We start from the raw sequence: 23,933 nt of genomic DNA, 5'->3' as shown, positions 1-23,933 counted from the left end.
TGAACTGAGTTTCAGTTAAAAAACCCTGCTTTCATTGTGATGTATTTGTTACTTTGTCCAACAAAAGTTACATCTTGTTGATTTAACTGTAATAATAACCTTATAATAAGACTAAAATATTCCTCTTGTGCAATATTGTTATTTTGTTTGACAGTTATTATACACAGTTAGTTGTTTGTAGATATTGAGAAACATGCACAAAGCAGGTCACATTCAACAGAGCAACTAACACTTGATACCACACACTGGAGTGGTGACTCCATGTCCACTGAGTCACGTGGTTTTAGCGCTCTCTAGTGGCAGTATAGGGTCAATGACATCCTCCTTGAATACATAAAATACACTATTATGGAATACATGTTTTGTCTTATTGTTGTGACAAATTAAAGGTTGTTTAGAATTCAGAAAACACTGTTTCAGCATCCACGGAATCATACTTTAACAACAAATTAATATCATTTCCTCTAAGGACACCCTTTGGGGAAGTAGGGAACTTCATACTAACTTTTTTATACATATTTTTTGATTGGAAGGACACCCATAAGAAACAAAGTTGCAAGGGCATCTTATAGGGCACTGCATCACTTTTCTCCAAAGGCACTCTTTTAGAAACAATACAGTTTTTTTTTATTTAAATTTTGCTGTAGAGGCCACATATGCAGTCAGTTGGGCACATTTTCATGTTTTAGAGGGTACTTAAGCATGCGTCTTGTGACTCAAGAGGGCACTTTTCAAAGCCTGTGAACTACAGTGACCTTTTTACATATAAAAACCCAATAGACCTTTAAATACATTTTGAAACCACAATAAGCTGTTTTAGAATTAACAATGACTCTATCTCATAACGATAATTATCGGTAATTGTCAACATTAACTGGTTTAATTTGGTAAACTTGCTTCTTCTTTTAGGGGACTTCACATAGACTACATTACCCACATAGACTACATTACCCAGCATCCTTTCCGGCACCTTAAAGGCTTATGGGTAGGTTACCAACGTCCTTGTCTCGCCAAGCACAGCACACTGACCGCCTGCACGGAAAGTCTTGGGGATACCTGCTATTCGCTTGCACTTGAATACAACCCTGTTTCAGACATGATGGCAGCAAGATTTCTCCGCCGCGCTCTGCCCGCGCTGAGGCAGACTCGCTGCTACGCCGAGGTAGCTTCGGGTTCCCCGCAGATGTCCTTCACGTTCGCCTCCCCCTCACAGGTAGCTAACTGACGGCGAGGCTTCATGGGCCCAGTCAGCCATTCATCTAATTAACTTGTTTATGTGTCACCACAGTTTATTCTAAACAATTTAAGACTAACTCTGCCTCTCTGGTTATGTAGCAGTTAGTGTGTGTGAGTGTTAGCTGTAGTTAACGCACGCAGTTTTTGTGCAGTGTCAGTAGAGAGTGTTAGCGTAGCACGCTAACGATAGCTAACCTAGCTGTCATTCATCGTCTTTGAACAGGAGTCTATACTCGACCATTGAAACCGTGACCCTCTCTTATTGTGACCTTTCATGATAAACGTGCACACCTGCCTGCACGCTTTTATTGTACTGTTTAAAGCCATCAAATGTGAAGCGTGAAATACAGCACTCTCTAACCTTGACATTCATGTCAGTGATTACATGCAGTAGTTGCACAGTTCAATTAACGACATGCAAACTGTCCTAATCCTAGGTTTGTAATGTTTACAATTTGACAGTGGTTTCTTTGAATAGATGCTATCTGTTGTCGATGTTCAGCTCAGGCTGGGTTATATCAATTCCCTCAGTATAATAAAAGGATAAATATATATACACTGGTATTGGGTACAAAATAAATCTATTAAAGTAGCAAGTGTGGCATCCGGTGTGTCTAGACTTTAAAAATATGGTTTTCTACATGCCTTGGTTGTATTGAATGTCAATTTTCAATAAACCCTAGAGAAGTTTGGAAAAACCCAGTAGATCAGCAGTGTTTGACATATTTAGACAAATAGACATTTCTGACACTCAGTTGTATCTTCAGCAGGTTGTCTTGACCATGTCTGCATCCCTAAATTAATTCAGCCAATCAGATTGCTTCAATGTGATTGGTTAATTGGGTGTTTACAGGTGTATAAATGACAGGTGTACCTAATAAAGTAGCCTGCAAGTGTATGTGTTTTCATTTAATTTATCATTATTCTGCTAATGCAAAATAAAACTGTTTTGTGTAAAGCATAATACAGTTTTTTTGTGTGATTCAAGAATAATTACATTTTGTATGTATGTATTCACATAAGTGTATAATTTTCCACATCTGTAAGATGACAAAATGTACCTTGTGCTGGCAAATTAGTTGAATACCTTGAAAAAGGTGTATCAACTGCTGAAAAGGTCGTCATGGAATTCTTAACATCCTTGAACTCTAAGAGGTTTACTCATTATCTGACATTTCTATCTATGAAAAAATGTTACCATGAGAACCTTTATGGCTATATTGCCCAACCCTACGTCATTCAGCAGTTCTTCAATCACCCCATGTATCCCTCCATCCCCTCTCTCCAGGTGTTTTTCAAAGAGGTCAATGTGAAACAGGTGGATGTGCCCACACTTACTGGTGCGTTTGGTATCCTTCCTGCCCACGTGCCCACCCTGCAGGTGCTCAGACCCGGCGTTGTCACAGTCTTCGGTGATGACGGCTCCACAGCTAAATATTTTGGTGAGATTGTGCTTTTAAAAAGGAATTTAATGATTGTCCACATGCCTTAACCGAAGGACTGTGATGTTATTTTCCTGCTGATTAAATGAATGATGAAACTAGTGTATTTCTCATTGCCGCAGAAAAGAGAGGCATTTGATTAGGCGTTAGATTCACCTTGAGGAGGTGACGGAAATGTTGAATGTGGAAAATGCACCCTGAAACCGCGACACAGGAAATGTACTGTCTATATTATACAATGTTGATTTTTAAAATGTCGAGGAAAAGATTTTGTCATTTGTATTCACACTTTTTGTGTGTGTCTGTGTACACAGTGAGCAGTGGGTCAGTAACGGTCAATGCCGACTCTTCAGTGCAGCTGCTCGCAGAGGAGGCTGTTCTCTTGGACCAGCTCGACATTGCAGTAAGTGTAATGGCTTAATCACATCACTTATACGACAGAGGTAGCTTTATGTACAGTAACATTGGCCAGTATGTATGGGAAAAACACTTGACTGAATGGTTTTCTTCTTAATAGCTTTTACAGGATTTTTATCAAACTTTTACTAACGCAACTACAGTTTTACGTTTGGGTGAGCAGGAGTTTGCAATACAAAATTATTAGATGTGTAGCATCATTGTTATCAAAATCTCAACGTGTGAAATCTTGATTTTTTTCCAAAAGTATCCAAAAACATTCTGTCCGTCAGACTAAAAGCACATAAAGATGTTTTATTTATCAAAATAACGTAAAACATTGTACTTGCCTTCATGAAATATGCTCTGAATTAGTATTTTAGTGTGTATATGTATATATATATGTATGTGTGTGTGTATATGTGTATATATATGTATATGTATGTATGTATGTATGTATGTATATATATATATGTATGTATGTATGTATGTATGTATGTATGTATATATATATATGTATGTATATATATATGTATGTATGTGTGTATATATATGTGTGTGTATATATATATGTGTATATATATATATATATATACTGTATATGTGTATATATATATATATATACATATATATGTGTGTGTGTATATGTGTGTATATATTTTTATGTATTAGTATAAAGTTAAATAAAACAAATAAATAATATTTAAAATAAAGTTATTATAATTAAATTCAAGTTAAATATTCTTCTGAATGTTATAGGAGACATGCTAGTGTCTATGTAGCTGCCTAACCTGCTGCTGTTGTGGTTTATTTATTTTTATTAAATGCCACAAGAGGGAGTATCTGCATCTTTTAGGTTAATTCTAAAACATTGTAATTTATCTTGTTTTGAAATTCCTTTTTTTTCCTGCCCTTTTTGCTTAAAAGTTCACTCAAATGTTTCTTCCTTTCTGTGAAGAGGAAAAAAAGTTTCTCCCCAAAATATAAGGTTAGGTGATTTCACCATTGTAAGAATCTAAATCATCATCGTACAACATCACAAAGAAAAACTCCTGCTGCTTGTAAATGGCTAAATGTTTAATTGCAAACCAGCACAGAAAAGTTGTGTGTGGACTCAACAACAGTTAATTATAGTTAGTTAGTTAATGATGCAGTTAAAAATGCATCAACACCTTTGTGACACAGTCCCAAGAAACTATTGATCATAATTGCCATAAAGGTGTAGTATCTAATGCCTTGATAATTGACCTGATCACATTATGTCCTGCAGGTTTTCCTGTAATTGGACGCGTTAAATATGTATTTGCTTCAATGACTTTCACAGCTAATGGTGACATTGATCTTTTTTAATATCAAGTGTGTTATGGCTCTGTTTGATTCTTGTAGTAAAGATTTTGAATGTGTTGTAAATGCCAGAGGTCAGTGTTTTAACCTGCCTGAACATGCCGTATCATGTCATATCTTAATTCTTAAGATATGAAGGCTGACTTCATATCTTAAGAATTAAATAAACATAAATAACATTAAAGTGAAAAAAGATTGATAGATGATAGGTTATTGGTAAATCTGTTTTACTTGCTGAATCCACACGACATCTTAAGAGTTAACTTCCCTTTGGCCTTAGCATTAATATTATCGGGTTGTTATTGTCCCATTGTCATAAATAATGAAACAACTTCTCTGCATTGATTATACAGCTGTTTTCTTCACTCTGCACTTCTCTTTTGTACCTGAAATGTCCTTGAGAGTTTGAAATCTGGAATGTTTCTACAGTTTTGACTTCACAGTGGAGGAGGTTAAGCAAACATGAAGTACTGCTTTATTATGGCGCTGTGTGGGTATCAACTTTCAAAGCTGTTGTCATTATGTGTCGGATTAAAAGGTTAACGTCAGTGTCTTCCTTTCTGTGTAAATGTGTATTACATCTCTGAGAGGAGAACATGGAAATTCTCATGCTTCGGCTGCCTTGTCGTACACCTTTTAGATTTCGTCTTGCTGCTGCTGGTTGTGAAATCAGAAACCTGCCTTTAACTTAAATAACTTGAAATTATAAGGGATTTACACTATTTTCCCCTTAAACACTTTTAGTTATCGTTAAAATGGATTTAACAGTAACTAAAGATGACTTTTGTACACTTGACTTGCTCCAGTGGATGCTTAAGTGACAGCAGGTTTCAAGATGAATTCGCTTTAGCCATTTCACTTAAACATCGTAAGCCCTCTCGCCCCCTTATCTTCTTTCTCTCCCAAAATAGAAATGAAAGGGTCTTTGATTTAAGCAAGGATTTTAATTAATGTAGGCTAGTCTTTGACTCTCTGAGTGACTGTCTCTGTCTCTCTCATTCCTCTATCCATTGTGGCCCACTATAGATTCTTATTTTTAAGATGATTCCTGTATTCAAACTTGCACTGTGGAGTACAGCTTAAAAAAAATAAATGCTTTTCAAATGGAAATTGCGATTTTAAACGATGCAATTAGGAAATGGCAAAGGCTGCAATTTATTTGTTCCATCGCTGATTGTTCTGTGTTCTGTGCAGATGAAGAAATGCCGGTAACATTACATATCTTTTAAGTTCTCATCTTGTTGCAAAACCCTGATTTTTTTCACTTTTTAGTCCTTTGTTATACAAATAATGTCTGCAAAATGTCAGCAAAGTGTGTGTGTGTTAGTCAATTTCTTATGGATCTTTTTGCGTTAATGACATTTCTGTGACATGTGTCCATATCCAGTTTGTGGAGGCGTGCATAATGACTGACTGCTCACCCTGGTTTGTCTCTCAGCAGGGACGTGGTCTTTGACTGCAGAGGCTTAGTCTGAACCCACTCAAGATTTCTTCCTCTGTCATTTTGATGTGCTGTGCTGATGAGCACCTTCCAGCTCGTAATTAACCATCTGATCAGAGCTGCAGTCGAGCCCTTGTTCAAATGTCAGTCTTGTTAATGGCCGGCAGCGTTTTTATGCACTCGCCGTGGAGGTGTTTGTCTTTGACCTTGGGCAGTACTGGTGTCACTGTCAAGTTGACTTCATCGCTGTAAATGAGTTTTGTTTTTTGTTTTTTTTTTCCTCCCTTGTCATCTTCCACTTTGCAGTAACAATGCACATGGGCCCACACTGTTAATAAGGAGAGAAAGGTCAGTCACTGTTGAATTATAGCAGATGTGTCAATTCCCTACTGGGAGACCTTTAACTTCCAGCTATGTTTGGCATTTCTTGCTTCTAATCGCGACTGTGACAAATGGAGCTTTCAGAGCAAAGAGGCAGAAGGGATTTTCTCCCCACTTTTGAGTCTTTCTTCTTCTTTTTCTTTTTTTTCTTCCAGCCTTTGACTTTTATGTTTCGGTTTGCCTGTGAGTGTGGATTGATGACTTGATACATGTTACTTGGACAGTGTGAGAGGTGAAGCAGGTTGCAGATATTAAATACCGAAAGTTAACAAAGGTAGACAGAAAATAACATGTTTGTGCTTAAACAAAAAAAATCTATATTTTATTGTGATTTTTTTTTTTTTTTTTTTATCAGGATGACTTTTCTGGTTATATCACACAGTCACAATGGCCTTATACTTGTAGTGTTAACACCGAGATAGTAAGTTTTGTCTGTTAATAAAAAGTGCACATGGTTGTTTCAGTAAAACTCGCGTTGTGAATCCTCAACATTTGCGATTTAATCTGTGCCATGTCAGTTTTGGAAACTGGAAATCTGTCAATCTCAGTGCTTTCCACTCTTGTGGGAAAATAATTAAGAAAATCCAAACTAGCGATTGAGGCCATCTTACTTCAAACGAGACGACTTTATCCATTTTTATAAACGGAGAAGGTGTAAAAACATTCAACGTTGTCATTTCTTGTTATTTAAATGGTATTTTTTTTTTGTTCCAGGCTGCCAAGGCCAACCTGGAGAAAGCCCAGTCTCAATTGGCCGGCACATCTGACGAGGCAGCGAAGGCCGAAGTTCAGATCAGCATAGACGCCAACGAAGCCATCGTCAAGGCTCTGGAATAGACTTGTGGTATGACGCCTCCTCTTCCGTGATCACATTATCCGCCCTTTTGACTTTGTTGAATCCAGGTTTAAACTGTATGACAGGAACAGTTGGATTTACTGAAATACAGTGATGTGTTTTGTGTGCATCATTCTGACTCCATGTTTTCCTCCCCCCCTCTAGGTAATGTTTCCTGTTTGGAAATCAATGGCTCATCAGTCCACCTCAGTCATGTTCATGTCCAGAGGCTTTCGTGCTTGCTTTGTACAGTGGATGAAATTAAAAATAAATTTATTTGGAATTACTCGGGCATGGCGTCTTTGGTATTTGTTTTATTTCTCTTGTGCTAGGATTCATTCAAACCGAGGTAATCCAATTGAACTTCTCCGTCTCTGATTACAGCTGTATCTTCATTAGGTGTTTACCATCTCCTAGGCCAGTTCATTGCAGTGCAGAGTTTTATTTGTTTCTGCCACTTGGGGGCAGTAGAGATGAGCCATAGTTTGCACCAGAGCAAAGCACACGTTCTGATTTACATAGCCGTCTTTTCAAAACCACAGGTTTAAGGAAGGACTGGTTACGGGACGTGATTTTCTTTTAGTCTTTCGTAATTACAGACATGTCCATTTAAAAAGCTTCAAAAAGGGTTTCATTTATTTGAACCCTCAGTTGCTGCCTTGACTTTTTTGTATCGGCTGTGCTCGTTTGCTGTGTGTGATCTCAGGCTTGTGTGACCAAGCCAGGAAAAGTCCTCCACTGTCCATCCTGTGGCAAACGGAGGCACTGATGTCACTCACGTGCCCTTTAAGAGTGCTCTTTAAGATGTGGAAGTATCGACGCTTACACAGAAATGCTGTGATATCATGTGCATAGTGAAACTGCTGCTCAAAGCACTGTTATTTTGTCTCGTCTAAAAATACAGTATTACTGTATTTAATAAGTTTTATAAACCTCTAAAGTGATGAAATACAGAATAGCACAGTGTGCAGACTTAGGCCAGAAACCATTAATAAAATATTCTCCTTCTCAACACCTCTCACACATCCAGCTCTCTGTTCTTTCTCCTCTGTCTCTCTGATCAAAACCTTATCCCAGCTACACACACACACACATTCACTCTCACTCACTTGGCAAAAGACACTCACACTCAGTCATCAGTCAGCCTCGGGGCCTGGAGACATGTGAGTGAGTAACACTTCGGGCAGAAGAGATGAAACGATCGTGCCAAAACCACGACTTCTTTAATCCAGATTTATGATGGGGGGGCTGTTGAAACCGAGCTGTTTCATTCTGCTCTCTGCTCCACTGAGGTGCCACTGTCGACGAAAAGGCAGAGCAGAGAATGATCGCCTGCTTCCCATGTGCATGCTCGGTTTTTTGTTTTTTTTCTGCAGAGACGTCGCGACTTTCCATCTTTTCTCTCTTTTTTTTTTTTTCCAGAAAGACGTTGCAGCGATAGAGGAAGTAGTATTTGTTTGGACGCGAACCATCACTGTATGCATTTTTTAGTAAGGAAGAATGAGTCATCTCCTCTTCAGCCTGAGGAACTCGACGTCTCGTACACAAACTGTCCCGACCAGAAAGCTGGAGTGCTGTACGTGCGTTGATATAGAAGCGGTGAAGTGCTGTGCATTGATAATGGATGATGAGTATCCATCCAGTGAGAGCACTTACTAAAGAGCCACTCTGTGCTTCAGGGCTGATGAGGCCTGTGATAATAAGACACTGTCTGCATTATCTCTCAACAGATGACCATGTACTGTAATTAAAAGATTGCACCGTCTGCAGTGTGGGGAGAGAATAATATGATACATAGCATGACGGTTCATGTCGTCATCTTTGGAGTGTTAATGTCGACACAAAGCTGCTCGGAGCCTTGTCGGGGTTCAATGGGTTCTTACAGTGTTTCACTGAGCCAACCAGGCGGGAATGAAGACCAGCCCATGTGAATCACCCAGTGTTGTTGTCGAGTCACTAAATATCGAGTCGAGTCTTGAGTCACCAAAGCGTCCGAGATGAGTCCAAGTTGAATCCCCATTGTCTGAGTCATTAAGGTGAAGTCCCAAGAGTGCTCCACTTACAGCTGACAGAGAAATGAAGGCAGACATGGACATCGATAATGCTGCCAGAGAAGTTCTGTTTTTGGCTGTCTTTTTTTCTTCTCTGAGCTACATAACTGATTTACATATAGGATTTTTAATTTTTTTATTTCAACAGATGAGAATTGTTCACTTGCGAAATCGGGGAGTGTGTTGACATTGAGGGAAATTTAGCAGCCTTGGCAGAGAGAGCACTTTCACACCAGCAATCGCCGAGTCTCGTTTGGGCTTGACTTCGGTTCGGAACACAGCAGCTAAGTGGAGGAACTAAATCATCAATGGTGGGCATTGCTCAATGCACAGTGTTAGTGTAAGTAAACATGACAGAGCTCCTGAGGACACTTTAATCACAATCCTTGATTAAAAAAAAAAATAGTGATTATTGACTAAAGAGCTTAAATGTCAATTTTTCCCTCTGCTGACATGAAAAGTAAATTGACAGGAATTAAAGACTCATCCATCGCTTGAAATGAAAATGGCTGCTCAACAGTAGCTCACAAGCAAGATAAAACACAAAAGAGATGAAAGAGTAGTTCTACCTCCAGCAGAGCAGAGAGTTCGTCCTGAGCCCAGGCATTTGTCAATGTAATGGAAATATCTGTCAGTCAAGGAGTGGGCAGTAAAATGAATCATTAACTCAGTGGAAAGAAATGAGGTGCTGATTTTTCTTTATACAACATTACACCAGCTGTGAGACCATGTGATATTTTCCTGTGTGCCTTCACAGTGCCTCGATACACTCACAGTCTCCGTCAGCGGCCGAATATGGAGCGACTTTAACCTCGTCACACCTCAAACACGGATAAGAGTCTCTGAGTGAACACTTCAACCAAAAAAAAAACAAAAAAAACCCTTCATCTCTTTTAATATCGATGCTTTTATTAGCCTCGTAAAAATCGAGGGACACACTTCACATGCGCAACCCAATTGACATTTCACTCCTCATGCTAATGATAATTCATGCAGCTGACAGCGCTACGAGACCTGCTAATTAATCAGGCACAATTATGTAAAAAATATTAATAAAATGTTGTAACTGGTGAATTATATTGGAGTAATGCGGGGGAATGGGGGATGTGACACATGCCAAATTATGAGACAGTGACACAGTGAGTCAGCAAAAACACAGCAAGATGCACGTGTACCTGTGATGTGACGTCATGTTTTGATTCTATTCTTTTTTCACTGGAAAGTTAACTTCTAATTCTAAACAAATGTCATTTACATTCACACCGCTGTCAAATGACGTCCCGCGGTGTCAATTAAAACCTCAGCTCCACACGACCCTCTGTGTTTCTATGGTGGCGTTTAGATTGCAACGTTGCTTGGCAACAGTAACACCCAGCACACGGGAAGTGATTAATGTCAAGACAGATGGAGGCAACGGCAACATTGTGCTAGTAAAGTGAGGTACCTGCAAACCAAAATGAAAGGTGTGAAATGAAAGCACAAAGAAGCACCCACAAAAAACAGAAGTGAATTCTACCGCTCAGTCATTCAGCAGCTTGACAGTATAAACACTTCTTCTTCCCACCCGCCCCTGTGCTGCTGGTGTATTCACACAAACGCCCCTCAGTCAGGTCTGAAAGCGTTGCATGACAGAGACGATTTCAGGTGAAGACCGCGGCCTACAAATAACGTGACATCGTTTTTGTTCATGAGGAGCGCAACGTCAAAGTCACACACTGCAGCTTTAAATGAGATGAGCTCCAGTTCTCAATCATCCACACAGAAAAGGTTTTCTCGCGTGCAGCTGGGAGGCTACAGGATATTGAGACTGTGTGGTGGTGCAAAGGTAAATGTGAGGAAATTAAAGGTAAATGCTTTGAGCGATGAGCCAGCGCTGACTTTGGAGATTGCAGTTTTTCAACACAACAAAGTGTGGCAGTAAATTACACGTATCATCTGCCCTGGCACTGTGGCTATCATGTGGGACACCTGGGATCCTTGGCTGGCTTCATTGTTGTGTGTGAAATCTACCTTTCCCCTTCCAAGACATGGTCTGTCGCGGCTAACTGTGCTTTAAGGGGGGCAAACGGAGGCTGTGCTGCAGTAAGAGAGAAAGAGAGGCTTCCAGAGAGCAGAGCTGACTGAAGAACTGACCTTTTGGTAGGACTGTGTAAAGTGGGGGCCTGCAGACTCTCAGTCAGCTGTCAGATACTGCATCCAGCCTGGTAGTGGGAGTAGGGCCCTGACACCAGCCTCCCACCACTCTGCCCTGTTTGTGTCATCCATCTCTCCATTCTTACAGCCTTCCATTCCAATCAAACACCCACCCGTCAAACACACACACACACACACACACACAGCCACACTCGGCCAGACACAAACACTCATACAAACACAAATATATTTCAGTCTGTGCCAGCAAGGTAACATTTCTACAAATAGCCGTGTGGGCATTTCGGAGAATATCGCAAAGCCACAAACAGAGCCTGCTGTAAGGGTGAGATAATCAGCTTTGTGGTAAGAGCAAATGGCCTCTGAGTGGCAAAGCAGGTAATCATGACAGTGTTTTTGTGGGAGAGGGAGGAATGCTTTTGTGTTTTTATGCGTATCGGCTGCAGATGCAGGGACATGCGTGTCGAAAAACAACCACTGTAGACGCCTATATCTGCCATCTACAGTATGCTGTTAAAATAAAGGGAAGAAAACAACTAGAATTTAGCACCCAGCTGTTTTAAATGCGTCCGTTGACAAACATTTTCAGGCTGCACAACTTTCAGTTGTGGGTTGAACTTTAAGCATGAACTGGCAAAAAGGTCTTGTACTTACTAACCCCAGCACTTCCTGTTCACACCCCCTTTTTCTTCTATGTAACATGCAAACAATCACAGTTCTAAGCAGTGAATCCATATAAGACCTGGTAAATGTGAAAGATTTACTCCTGTGTCATTCTTAAAATATTGGGTGACCTTGACTTTTGTTGACCACCGAAATCACATCAGTGATTCCTGTGATATCACGTTCACAAAAATGGGACAAATTGGCGGACGGACAAACGAAAAATCCCAACGCCTCTGGCCATTTCCGTCACTGGCATGGAAGGACAAGAGACAACAATATCCCCTTTTATAGTATCATATATTTTTACAGTCATGAAACCTGAACCTGGTCTTATTTGTGACTCATTTGTGAACCCAGTTCATATCACAGTTATAGGTCTCCGCTGTGTCAAGAGTGGCTCGTTGCAGCACGGTGAGGCACATTTACACGAGCCGAAAAGAAAGAAAGAACGAAAGAAAGAAAGAAAACACGCTGCAGATTTGCTTAAATCATGCTTGGAGTTCATCCATATCCCCAGTCTGTTTCCAGTTTACGGTGATCTTCACTCAATTACACATCACCAAAGAGAAGCACCCACTCTTCCATTTTATTGTAAATTCAAGGTCCTAATTTGCAAATGTTAATAGTTTCACGCACACTTTCACAGCATTTTGGCATAAATGAAGACTAAAGGATGGAAGAAAGGAAAGAGAACACGAGGATGATGTGAGGCTTACTTTACCTGGGACACATGTGTAAAAACATTCTCTTTTTTTTCCCACACAGCTGCTGACAAAGACGGTAGAGGCTGTGTGGCATTCCAGCCTCAGGTGCCACATGTGACAAGGGTCAAGTAAGTGCATCAGCAGGGTGGGACCCATGTGTATACACAACCTGAGTATGTGTGTATGCCTGGGTCGGATGCAGGTACAATTATAGGGACAAAGGTGCTGCTGGATAGGGTAGGTAAGGTAAAAGGTAAGACAGTGTCATGCGGGAATTGATGAATATGAATGATGTCTTTAACACCCATCTCAACCCCAATAAGTACATAATTAAATAAAAACAAGTGTATCCAGATGCAGCTGTGAGGGGAAGTTCAACTTTCAGGGTGAAGATCAGGGTTAGATGTGGTTCGGACTCTCCCACGCTGCTAACAAATGACAAGTGCTGGGCGTGGTCTGAAGGGGCAGCAGCTGGGCCCTTCTTTTTTGAAGAGGACATAGCCCGGAAGTGCAGAGTAACGCTGCGTTTTTGAAGCGTTTATGAAGCCCTAAAAGTCCATAACAATCAGTGCAGCCACTGCTGAGAGCGCAGGGTTTGATTGTTTTCCTGAGCTCGACGAAGCGGAACGGCTAGTTACGTCACTGGCGAATTTCACCACTTAGTCCGGGTGCTAGAGTCCGTACTTTCAACTTCTTCTATGGTTTAAAGTAGCAATATAAAGCAGGACACAGCACCAAACTTCACCTAAAGGAAGGAGCAGTGCCAACAATACGTATATAACTGTCTTTGTGTGCTTGTTTTGTCGTTTAGCATTAGCGATAGCTGGCTACAGGCTAAGCTACACGCTACGCTCGTGTTTCATTTGTATGTGTGTTTATCATCTCGGGAACCACAACGTTATCCAAGCTACAGGCGTCCTGCAGCAGTCTTTCACTTGTCACAGTGTCTTCTGACTCTGGGTCAAAAGCGTAAGGGATGACGGCGTTACTCAATGTTTTGATAATTGCTAGCAGTGCAGCTTCCTTTCCAGAGGGGGAGCTGACGTGCCAATTACGTCACTTCCAGGTAACTGGCCAATCACGAGACAGTCTGTGTTCTGTGGGTGTGGTTTTGGTCTGAAACGGGGCAGCTGACGAGAGCGTCAGTGATGAGGCGTTTACATCGGCTCGTTTGTAGCAACCAGGACGTTTTTGACCACAAAAACGACTTCATGTTTGTAAGTACACCTCCATATCTCACATATAAGTGAGATAAGACCATGCTATGGCCTCTTTAAATGCTAAACCAGGAACTGTATCAAGCCAACTGTGTTTTTCTTCTTGCTGCACAGTAATAGTGACGTAACAGACGGACGGAACAGGTGGTCTTTTCAAATGGGATGTCATTTTGAGAAACTCTGGCGGCATCATGTCACAGCAATTTGGACTGAGCTGTAAAATAAGGTAAAGACGGACATTTTACTTTTTCTTTAATAACTCTGTAATGCAGGACTTTTAAATAAAACCACACGGTAGTGTAGTGGTTAGAGTTGTTGCCTTGCAGCAAAAAGACCTGGGTTCATGACCCGCTTGGACAAGAGTTTTTCTGCACGGAGTTTCCATGGGTGTTCTCCCACATTCCAAAAATCATGCAGATGCTAAATGTGTGTTTGCCCTGCGATTAACAAGCAACCTGTCCGGGTTGTATCCCACCTTTCACCCCAAGTCTGCTGGGATTGGCTCCAGTGACCCGTGACCCTCATGTGGAGGATGTAGTGGTAGAGAATAGATGGATGGATTAATTTATAAATATGGACAAATTACAAGTCAAATGAGTTCAAACTTCACATCGCTCTCTCAATATGTGGTCATACTGGTCATCTTTTTTATGTCGCTCCAATCAGCTGACTGTGGTGGGTCTAGCTCCACCCATACCGTACCATTACTCTGGTACCCCAAGGGAAGGGTACTGATAAACGGAATGGTTGGGGTCGGTAAATTTGGCAATATTCTTAATAGAATATATCATTATTTGTAGGCTGCATCCTTCATGAAGAAGGATGCAGCATACAAATACTGTAATATTACATTATTTCTGTATTTGTAGGCTGCAACCTTCATGAAGAAGGATGCAGCATACAAATACTGTAATATTACATTATTTCTGTTCACAAAGACCAAACAGTCGCCAACAAAGTTACTCACTAAATATAGTAAAATCCTGAGTAGCCACTCATTTTGATGGAGCCTGAACCTGTTAGCTTGAAATAACTGTCAGGCTTTGCCAAGACGGTTGCCGATTCCTGTAAGTGTAAGGACTCTGATACTGGTGCCGTGAGAGCACTATGGCCTTTCCAGCCCCCACTGACAGTATGCACAGATCTATGTTTAACCATGAGACCAACGAGGAGGCTCATTTCAGGCTGGTTTTACATTTCTAATGCATTTCGCAGTAGGAGGTCGGTGTCTAACTAACAAAGCAGATGTATATGAACAGCTTCACCGTTGCTCTGCAACACCGATTCCTAACCAGGAATACTTCAACCGCAGAGGTACTTTCACAGCTGGGGATACATTTAACGACTGTGAGTATCTTAAGTAATAAAAATTATTCAAATATCTGAGTCACTTGTAAAAACCTGCACACCACCCTAGTTGGAAAGAATGCAGAGACACTGAAACGCCCAAAATAAAGTTCAAACTCATCTAACAGTTACAAGAATAAATGTGAGGGGCAGCCCGTGGCCTAGTGGAAAGGGAACTTGGTTTGTAACCAGACGGTTCTTGGTTTGAGTCCCCATTAGGTAAAACAAAGGGCTGCAGTATTCCTGGGCAAGGTACCCGACCTCCATTGCTCCCCGGGTGCTGTTCAGTGGCTGCCCACTGCTCCTAATTCTAGGAAGGTTTCTAGTAGAGGATGGGTTAAATGCAGAGAAGGAATTTCCCCTGCGGGAGCGGGACTGATGAAGGACTCATTTAATGAAACTAAATAAGTCAAATAGCCACAACTCATGGAAGCACATTGCTGCCATGCCATAAAAAAATAAAAATGAATCAATATCACATAATATGTGAGATGTTACACAGATATTTATGACATTAAACTTCATCACATTGTAACAGTGTAACTTGAAATGATCTGATTATAACGCGATAGCTTATCACATCATGTGAAACATTTCCGTTTATAAAGAGATGATTTACCTTTTTTTATAGTTTCTCGTTACAATGTGATAAAGTTGTGTGTTTTGATATAAAAATGTCTTGTTAAAAAAGGTGAAAAGTATCACATGGTACAAAGTCATTTTTTTCCCATGCTTGTGTGGCAACAATAACGAAACAATAAAGGCTGAGCAGTTAAACTTAATTGCTTAAAAATAATAAAACAAAGTGGTGAGATTGCTGGTGGCAGTGCATCTGACAAACAAGGTTGGGAAACAGTGCTGTAAATAATCTGGCAACTGGAATCATGACACAGTGATTGACGGCTATTAAAGACAAATGGTACATTTTCCATCTGTATGACAGTTCATGTCAGAGTCATGCAGGGACGGGGGGGACGGGTGGGGCTCAAGGAGGCTGGAGCTGGGGGTTTGCATAGCTGACAGCTGTGGAGCAAAGCTAACTGTGGTACCAGCTCAGTGCTGCTAATCTTGGCAAAGACACTTGGTCCATCCCAAACAAGGGACCAAGCGCTGATCCCCGAGCAGTGATGACGTCTGATTGCTCCGCTCTCCGTTTGCAGGGTTAGTCATCACTTGGATAATGGGAATTTTCCTGTCCAAGCTCCCATCCCCCCTATGTTTGCATCAGCCATTCCCATGTGATCTGTCCACCAGACCCAGGGCTCTGGTTTTTTTTTTGTTTTTTTGTCCCCTGGCCTCTTGAGACTTTTTTTTCACACACACACACACACACACATTTTCATTCAGTGGGTTTGTTTGCAGCTACATGAAGCTGCTCTAAGCTCTGTTTCCAAAACAACCACAGGATCCACCATGAGCACACAACCACACACTCACACACTCATCGTTAAAGTGGAGTCAGAAAGGTGTTGCCCTTTAATTGCATGTTTTTGACAGGTGGGAACCTTGTTTTATGTGCGTGTGTTCCAGTTATTATTCATGTTGTAGGGACCTAACTCTGTCACATTATGGGGACTTGTCTTCCTCATGGGGACAAAAAGAAAGGTAACATGTTGTAGGGTTGGAATGATTTAAGTGTTAGGTTAAGGTTAGAGTTAGTAGTTATGGTTAAGGTTAGAGTAAGTCTCCGGAGAATGAATGCAAGTCAATGCGGTGTCCTCCGAAGTCATGGAAACCAGACTGTGTGTGTGTGTTAGTGTGTGAGTGTGTGTGTGTGTGTGTGTGACATGCTGAAAGAGGAATTGAGGCAGAGTGTAAATAACACTACAGAAGCACCGCTGGTTTGCCTTTCCTTCCTCTTGAGCCGTGTTGAAACCTCGGTGTCATTGTTTCTGTTCTGCCACCTGTGCTGTTTTGAAACTTTCCAACGGACACAGGATTTCTCCGAATCTCAGTGTCACAAATGAGGAGATGAGAAAACTCAATGTGTCTCGTGTGACGTCGCTTAAGGGAGAAGGTAATTAATGCCACCGTGTGATGTAAACAAGCTGGCCTTGTTGCTCTGCTGACTCATATACAAATTAGGTAGAAAGGCACACATGGAGCAAGGACTTTTTACCACTTCCCTTTATGTTGACATGAACGCATCTCCACTTTTATTACAACAAGATGGATAAATGTCACTGATGACATTCAAGTAACTTCCATTATCTCACCCAGAGATCTCCAACTTTTTCGTCACATTACATCACCAAATGTTTTCTTGTTGTACGCAGAACTGTGCGAAAATCCACCAGCTTTGCTGTTTTTATGTCTGTAAAATTCTGTGGCCATTGGCATTTTGGTTGTTTAACTGATGTCAATCCGTTAAACTCATATAACGTGTGTTTTAATGCTCAAGCTCGTCTTTAATAAAAGGTGTAATAGACCTTTTCAGCAGCAGATATTTAGTGACAGGAAATACACAGGTTTTAACCTTTTAAATGTCACCTGTAGAAGCTGTTACTATACATATATATGTGTATATATGTGTATATATATATATATATATATATAAAAATTGCATAAATGTTTCCCTATTTTCTGGATTTGTTCCATTACAGTGGTTGATAAATAATTACATTGCAAATCTAATGATGGCCTAAGACTTTTGTTGTTGTTGTTGTTTTTCAATCACACAAAATAAATTAGGGAAATGAACATTTTGAACCTTCGTCAAATAGTCCGTGTCAATATAAATTTTTTATTAGAGAAATAAGAGAGCAAATTGCAGAAATGAAACTAAATGTGACACGCTTAAAACACGACAGGCCGAGTGACCTCTGTCACTGTAGTGACTGGCAACTCAATGTGGCTTCACAGTCACAAGACTCTGCTGCAGCACTAGAGGAAAATATGCCCACAAGCTAATTTCCACCTTGCACTCCCAAAGCAGGCAGAAATAACCACTCTAACATGCATGGACCGGCTCTGGCTTGGATTCCATGCCTGGGGTCTGTCTCATGCTAGTGGCACCTATGAGTGTGTGTGTGTGTGTGTGTGTGCTTGTGTAAAATCAGTCTTGTATAAAGTACCTCAAAGGAATACTTGGGTGAAAGAACAAGTATCTTACCAGAAAAGGACTTTGGTAGAAGTTGAAGTCACTTTTTTATAATATTACTTAAGTAAAAATCAAAGTAAGTATTAAGTATCAAAAGTAATTTGCTGATATAAAATGTACTTAGTTTTAGAAGTAAAAGTTTGAGTGAAGATTGAGCCATGGTAGCTGTTCCGTCAGCTGTTGCACAACTGAACAAGCAGTATTGCAAATTATCTATGTATGTATTTATTTATTTATTTTGGGTTTTTATTCTTTATTTATTTATTCTAGTATTTGGTTCAGTTCAATTTCATTTATTTAGTCTTTGGCAGTGAAGCCTGGAGCGCTTTTACTCTTTTTACTTGGTTGTATCATGTTTTTGTTTCACACATTATTATGTTTGTCAAAGGGTACGACTGTCTGAAATCTGCAAAACAAATCGAACAAACGGGCACAAATGGAGTGGCTTGACTTCAAAGTTGGCATTTGAATAGATTTTCCGAGTTGATTTATTTATTTATTTATCTCACACTCGCAGTACAGTGCTACTTTCATTTTAGACGTGTTTAATATGTCCAAAGAAATAAATGCCAAATGCCAGTGTAGCTTGCTAATTAACCCCCCCCCCCCCCCCCCCCCCCCACGGCATCTGGGGCAGATCATCTTCACAATATTACAGAGGGGACATTTTCCACCTTTTTGGAGGACCCAAAACTCAGTTCACTTCTGCCACAAACACGTATAACTCTACGTTTGCCTGCTGTGTTGTAACATGCCGTCCATATGGCAAATAGCTGTGGCTGCATGTGCACGTGTTTCCTGAGAGTTCATCTCAGACTAGACGTCCTCTGAACGCAGCCACTGACTGACTGCACATGTGGAGACTTGGAAGGTGGGGGTTGTTCCATGCCTCCAAATAGAAAGCTGATGTACAGATCCCGACTCTGAAAAGGTCAGATGGATGGATTCGCGAACAGAGGCACTTCTTGTTACAAGAGCTGCTTGTATAACCAGCACGCAGTGTTAGAAATGTGAAAAAAATATTTAGAAATTGGGAAAAAAAACACCCAATGAATTCAATTCTCTGTGTGTGCGTGAGTTTTCTCCTCCCACAGTCCAAATACATGCAATATGGGGATTAGGTAAATTGGACACTCTAAATTGAGTGGGTGGTTGTTTGTCTTTGTATGTGTCCCTGTGATGGACTGGCGGACGGTCCAGGGTGTACCCTGTGACGTGCAGTGACGTCCATGACTGGGGAGGCACTCGTCGGATGTTCAAATATATGAACAAAATAGAAGCTTGTATTTCAACTTTGACCTTCATTGAAACATTAAGTTGTTTTAAAAGCCTTTAATTACGCTTTAACCAATTGCATACTGTTCAAAAATATGATAGCAAGAAAATCAAAATAATATTTATTCATATAAGGTCAAATTATTACTATTATTATTATTATTATTTTTTTAATTAACATTGAAAATCGTGTATGGTCTGGATGGATGTTTCAAAAAAACCTAGACCCAAATGCAAGTCAAAACAATAGGTTCACAAGAAAATGGGTAAGTTGGGATTCCACATGCTTTGCTGGTCTTGGGGCTTGTGGCAGTGGCATCATATTTACAGTGGCATGTAAATAAAAGTTGAATCGCTCTTTCAGTCCAACTCTTAGAGGGAAAGCGAAAGAGCTCACTGCCAAATTATGTCCAACTATTTCTGCTCCAAACATTTTCACATCCATATTGACATGCAATGTTTGCACCGTTGCCCGGAAAATAAATAACACACAGCTTGTGTTATTGCCTAAGTTGATGCAAAAGTATATGCCTTTCCATTTGTAATTCAAGGTTCATGAGTCATATTTATTGTTTTGGCATCACCTTGAACATTTATGGTGTAGATGGAGGTGGAGGGCAGCGGGCCAGAAAATGTGTTTGTACAAACTCTTGCGAAACATGATCGGTATGATCCTACCAAAGAGGAAATCATAAATGTTCTATAATTAAACCAATTATCATATCTGAACTGAGACACTTTTATTATTGTTTATAGCATGTTTCATTAAAGACGGTACATAATCAATCAGCACAGTCATAAAATAAGGTTAATTAAAAGAAACAAAGGATGACAGTACTCAAATGTATATACAAACGAACACAATGAGTTAAACTGGTTTTATTTCCAGTTTCGACTAGGACACTTTTACAGCCTAAGCATGTAAAACAAAATGGTGAAACAAATTATTAGCACAGTCGTCTTACTACAGTCTTTTCGACATAACATTTTAAATTATGACGCACATGTACCAGCGAATTACTGCCTCCACACCCATTTGTAGTCAAATCAACCTTTAAACTGCCTCTGCAATTTGACACATCACCCCCCCCCCCAACCCACAGAGAAGTGTGTCTGAGTATTACATCGTTTTCCTCCACTGTCTCAATTTGTGCAACAAACACTGGTGAATCCTGTATAAACACATCCTTAACAAGCAGTCAACACCAGACATGTCAGCTGGTATAAATAGACACAACTGACTAATTAATCATCGCTGGCCTGCTGGCTGTATCAAGTAGCATCACACAGAAATAATGGACATGACTAAACATAGACAAGGCCGGAGCCTGGTGGAGCGAGGGAGGTGATGTTAGTTATCATTTGGTTTATACATCAGCTCTTCAGGCATGTTGATGAAGCCCAAAGAGCAGTGTGATGGTGAGAGATGGACACACTGCTGTCAGTTGTACATTGGCTGCTGAGCTCTGTCTGTTCTTGTGGCTATTCTGATTCCGAATGACTATTTTTAAACGCCGCTGGTTCCTGATGTGCTTTTAGCGCGAGACAGCCAGCACACAGGGAAGTCAGATTAAAGCTATTAAAGGCCTGATGATGATTTAGTGTCTGATTTTATATTCATTTTGTTTTCCGTCAGCATGTACTTTGACATTTTATGACATGATTGCCTTCCCCATGCAGGGCTCAAGCTAAACGTATAGACACAGAGTTCGGAACAGGATGGCTATAAAGGAAGTGGTAAGAATATGCATGTTACCAGTGACCCGTGACATTTAAGTGGGCCTCAGGGAAAAGGAACCCAGTGGCCCATAACGCAACCTCAACCACCCCTGTGTCGTTTTGACACGAGGAGGAAATTATGAAATTGTGAAGCTTTTGGCAGCAAGTTAGTACTAACCATGTGACCACGATGTCCTGGCTGTCCCCAGTACATCAGCTAATCGTTGAATTTAAAGGTCCAGTGTAGTTCTGACTAGATAAGTGACTTCTAACTGTGAGACTGCAAAGGTTTGTACATTAGAAGAAGTGCTGCTTCAGAGTTCACTGGCTTGTCGCACATGTTACCTACAGTTAGAACAAACCCGTTACATTGTGCTGCTTTAAAGCATTTAAAGACGTACTTATAGTTGTATATTCTGTGGACTAATGTCATCAGTCATTCTCAGGGAACCCTCCTCAGCTTGAGGTCCACAGCAATTGCCTGCCTTGTTGCAACTGCACTGCACGGGACTGAATATTTAACTACTTCCTTATAATGTTATTGTCAGTTACAAGTAATTACTATTATTATTTATATTTATTATTTTTATTTGAAACTGACGTCTGCACAAGAACATTAAAAATGATGTCATAGTGAGTCTGTTGTTACAGGTAATGTGTTAATAATTGCACATGAAATATGAATACACATGTCTAGATAGAAGTAGATAGACGTACTACACTAATCAAGTGAATATTAAATGTCTAAATCTAATCTCCCAGGTTATTATACATACTACGTGATAAAGACAGTTTCTAATTTAACTCTTATGGAGCAGATACAGCACGTCAGTTTTGCGTCAAGCTATTAAACCCATACAAATATTTAACCACACGTCATCGCTGTCATTCTGTTTTCAGAATCCAAATCAACCTCTTCTTGGAAATGACGCCGGTATTTCATTTATTTTGGGAATAATGCTTGACTGAGTCGGGAAAGCTATGCCACTGTTATCGTTTTTCAAAAGAAACTCTGAATGGAGGTTTCCATGATGTAGCTGTGCGAGCTAGGGGCCAGTCAGCATGGAGGACAATGAACCCTCTTTTACGGAATTATTGTTGTTGTTGTGAAACACAAACAGGGCGATGACAAGGACGAAGAGGGGGCCAGCATAGCCTGGAAAGTTAAAAGAGGTGGTGGTGGAAAAAGGAGAGCTAACCCAGAGGAGGGTAGGGGAGCAGGCAGAGCCAGAGGGAGACGGGAATGAATGACGTCGTGAGTGGGGATGAACGGCTATTTCGAGAATATGATAGGAGTCCGCGGTGCGCACTCTCCTGGCGTGACGTCAACCCTCTGTATGGCCTGCCAGTCCGATCATGTGACCCACAATGACCTTTGCTATCAGTGATGAGATTACTGCATGTTAACTGCAGAGAAAAGGCCAGAGAGCAGATACACGGCTGCAAAGTAAACAACAGGGGACAGAAAAAGGAAATGTAAAAATAGAACGCTAAATCAAGAAAAAGAGACGGGGGGGTTGAAAAACAGAAGGAGAGTCAGGAAAAAAACTAATTAAGCAAGAGTTTAAGGACTAAGGGTGAAGAACGGAAAGAAAACAGGAGAGATAGAAAACAGATGTCCATATCAGCCGAGATTGAATTAGCCCGCAGCCTTGGCTACCCCCTAAGCGTGGGATGGAGGAGGTTTAGTGGGCAAAGATTCTGGAGAGTGTGTGTGGGTGTGTGTGTGTGTGTGTGTGTGGAAGTATTCAACCATGTGGGAGGAGAGCAGGATTTGGCAAGTTCTGAACTTGCTTGCACCAACAAAGGAAATGCCTGCATCTGGTATTCATCACTGTGTACAGTTTACACACAAACACACACACACTGGTGTGCACAAGTACACACTGCTACTACATCCTATCTGTTTTCTAACAGAGCTTAAGTGCTGGGAGTACTGGTGAGCATGATAACACGGTGTCCGTTCAACGCGCACTGACCTCAGAGAGCAAACTTTCTTACAACTGATACTAACCAGTGAATGGATAGAGCCATTGCAAAAGTCATCTCTTTGTTTTACCAGAAGTAATGCGCAATAAATCCATTCTGCATTGCCAAAACCACCTACCCAGCCACCCACACTTCCTGCCCTGAGTCTCTCTCTCTCTCTCCTCCACTCTCACTTACTCCTCTATTTTCTCCCGTACCACACTCTCTCTCTCTCTCTCTTTCACACTTGTTCTGCTCTGTTCTATTTTATGCTCTCCACACTGACACCTAACCTTTGTCGGACCACCAGTCCCTTTTGGCGCTCCACCACCGTGGGCCGTCAAACAGACAAATAAACAAACAGATAGCACTAACACCCTTCCAGCTTGGCCGAGTTTCACAGCTAGAAAGGTTCTTATCGTGCCTGGCTTGTGTCCTGTGGGTGGATTTCATTAGCTCATTTAGCACATTCAACCCAGTTCCAGGCTGAGTCCTATTGTGGGCCTTTTTAGTGTGAGCAGACCAGCTCTGTAAAAGGCAGCAATTATCAGGACCACTTTGTGGGGGTGTTGATTTTACACCATTTGGATGAGGCTGTGCGGTATAGGCTGAGCGGTCGACAGGCCTGGATTTGGCGTCGTCGCAACACTAGTGTCCTGT

At 40.9% G+C, this 23,933-nt stretch overlaps 1 protein-coding gene across 1 annotated transcript; it reads left to right on the top strand.

The window, feature by feature from the left end:
* The first annotated feature begins 982 nt into the window (after nt 1-982).
* Nucleotides 983-7,361, top strand: atp5f1d (ATP synthase F1 subunit delta). The gene is made up of 5 exons (XM_058637430.1): nt 983-1,213; nt 2,525-2,678; nt 2,993-3,081; nt 6,955-7,084; nt 7,241-7,361. Exons 1-4 carry the CDS (start codon nt 1,097-1,099, stop codon nt 7,075-7,077), a joined length of 483 nt encoding a protein of 160 aa, XP_058493413.1. The 5' UTR covers nt 983-1,096; the 3' UTR covers nt 7,078-7,084; nt 7,241-7,361.
* The last annotated feature ends 16,572 nt before the right edge of the window (nt 7,362-23,933 follow it).

This window comes from Solea solea, chromosome 9 (assembly GCF_958295425.1).
Source record: "Solea solea chromosome 9, fSolSol10.1, whole genome shotgun sequence".
Classification (NCBI taxonomy): Eukaryota; Metazoa; Chordata; class Actinopteri; order Pleuronectiformes; family Soleidae; genus Solea; species Solea solea.
This window is presented reverse-complemented; position numbering and strand designations above follow the sequence as displayed.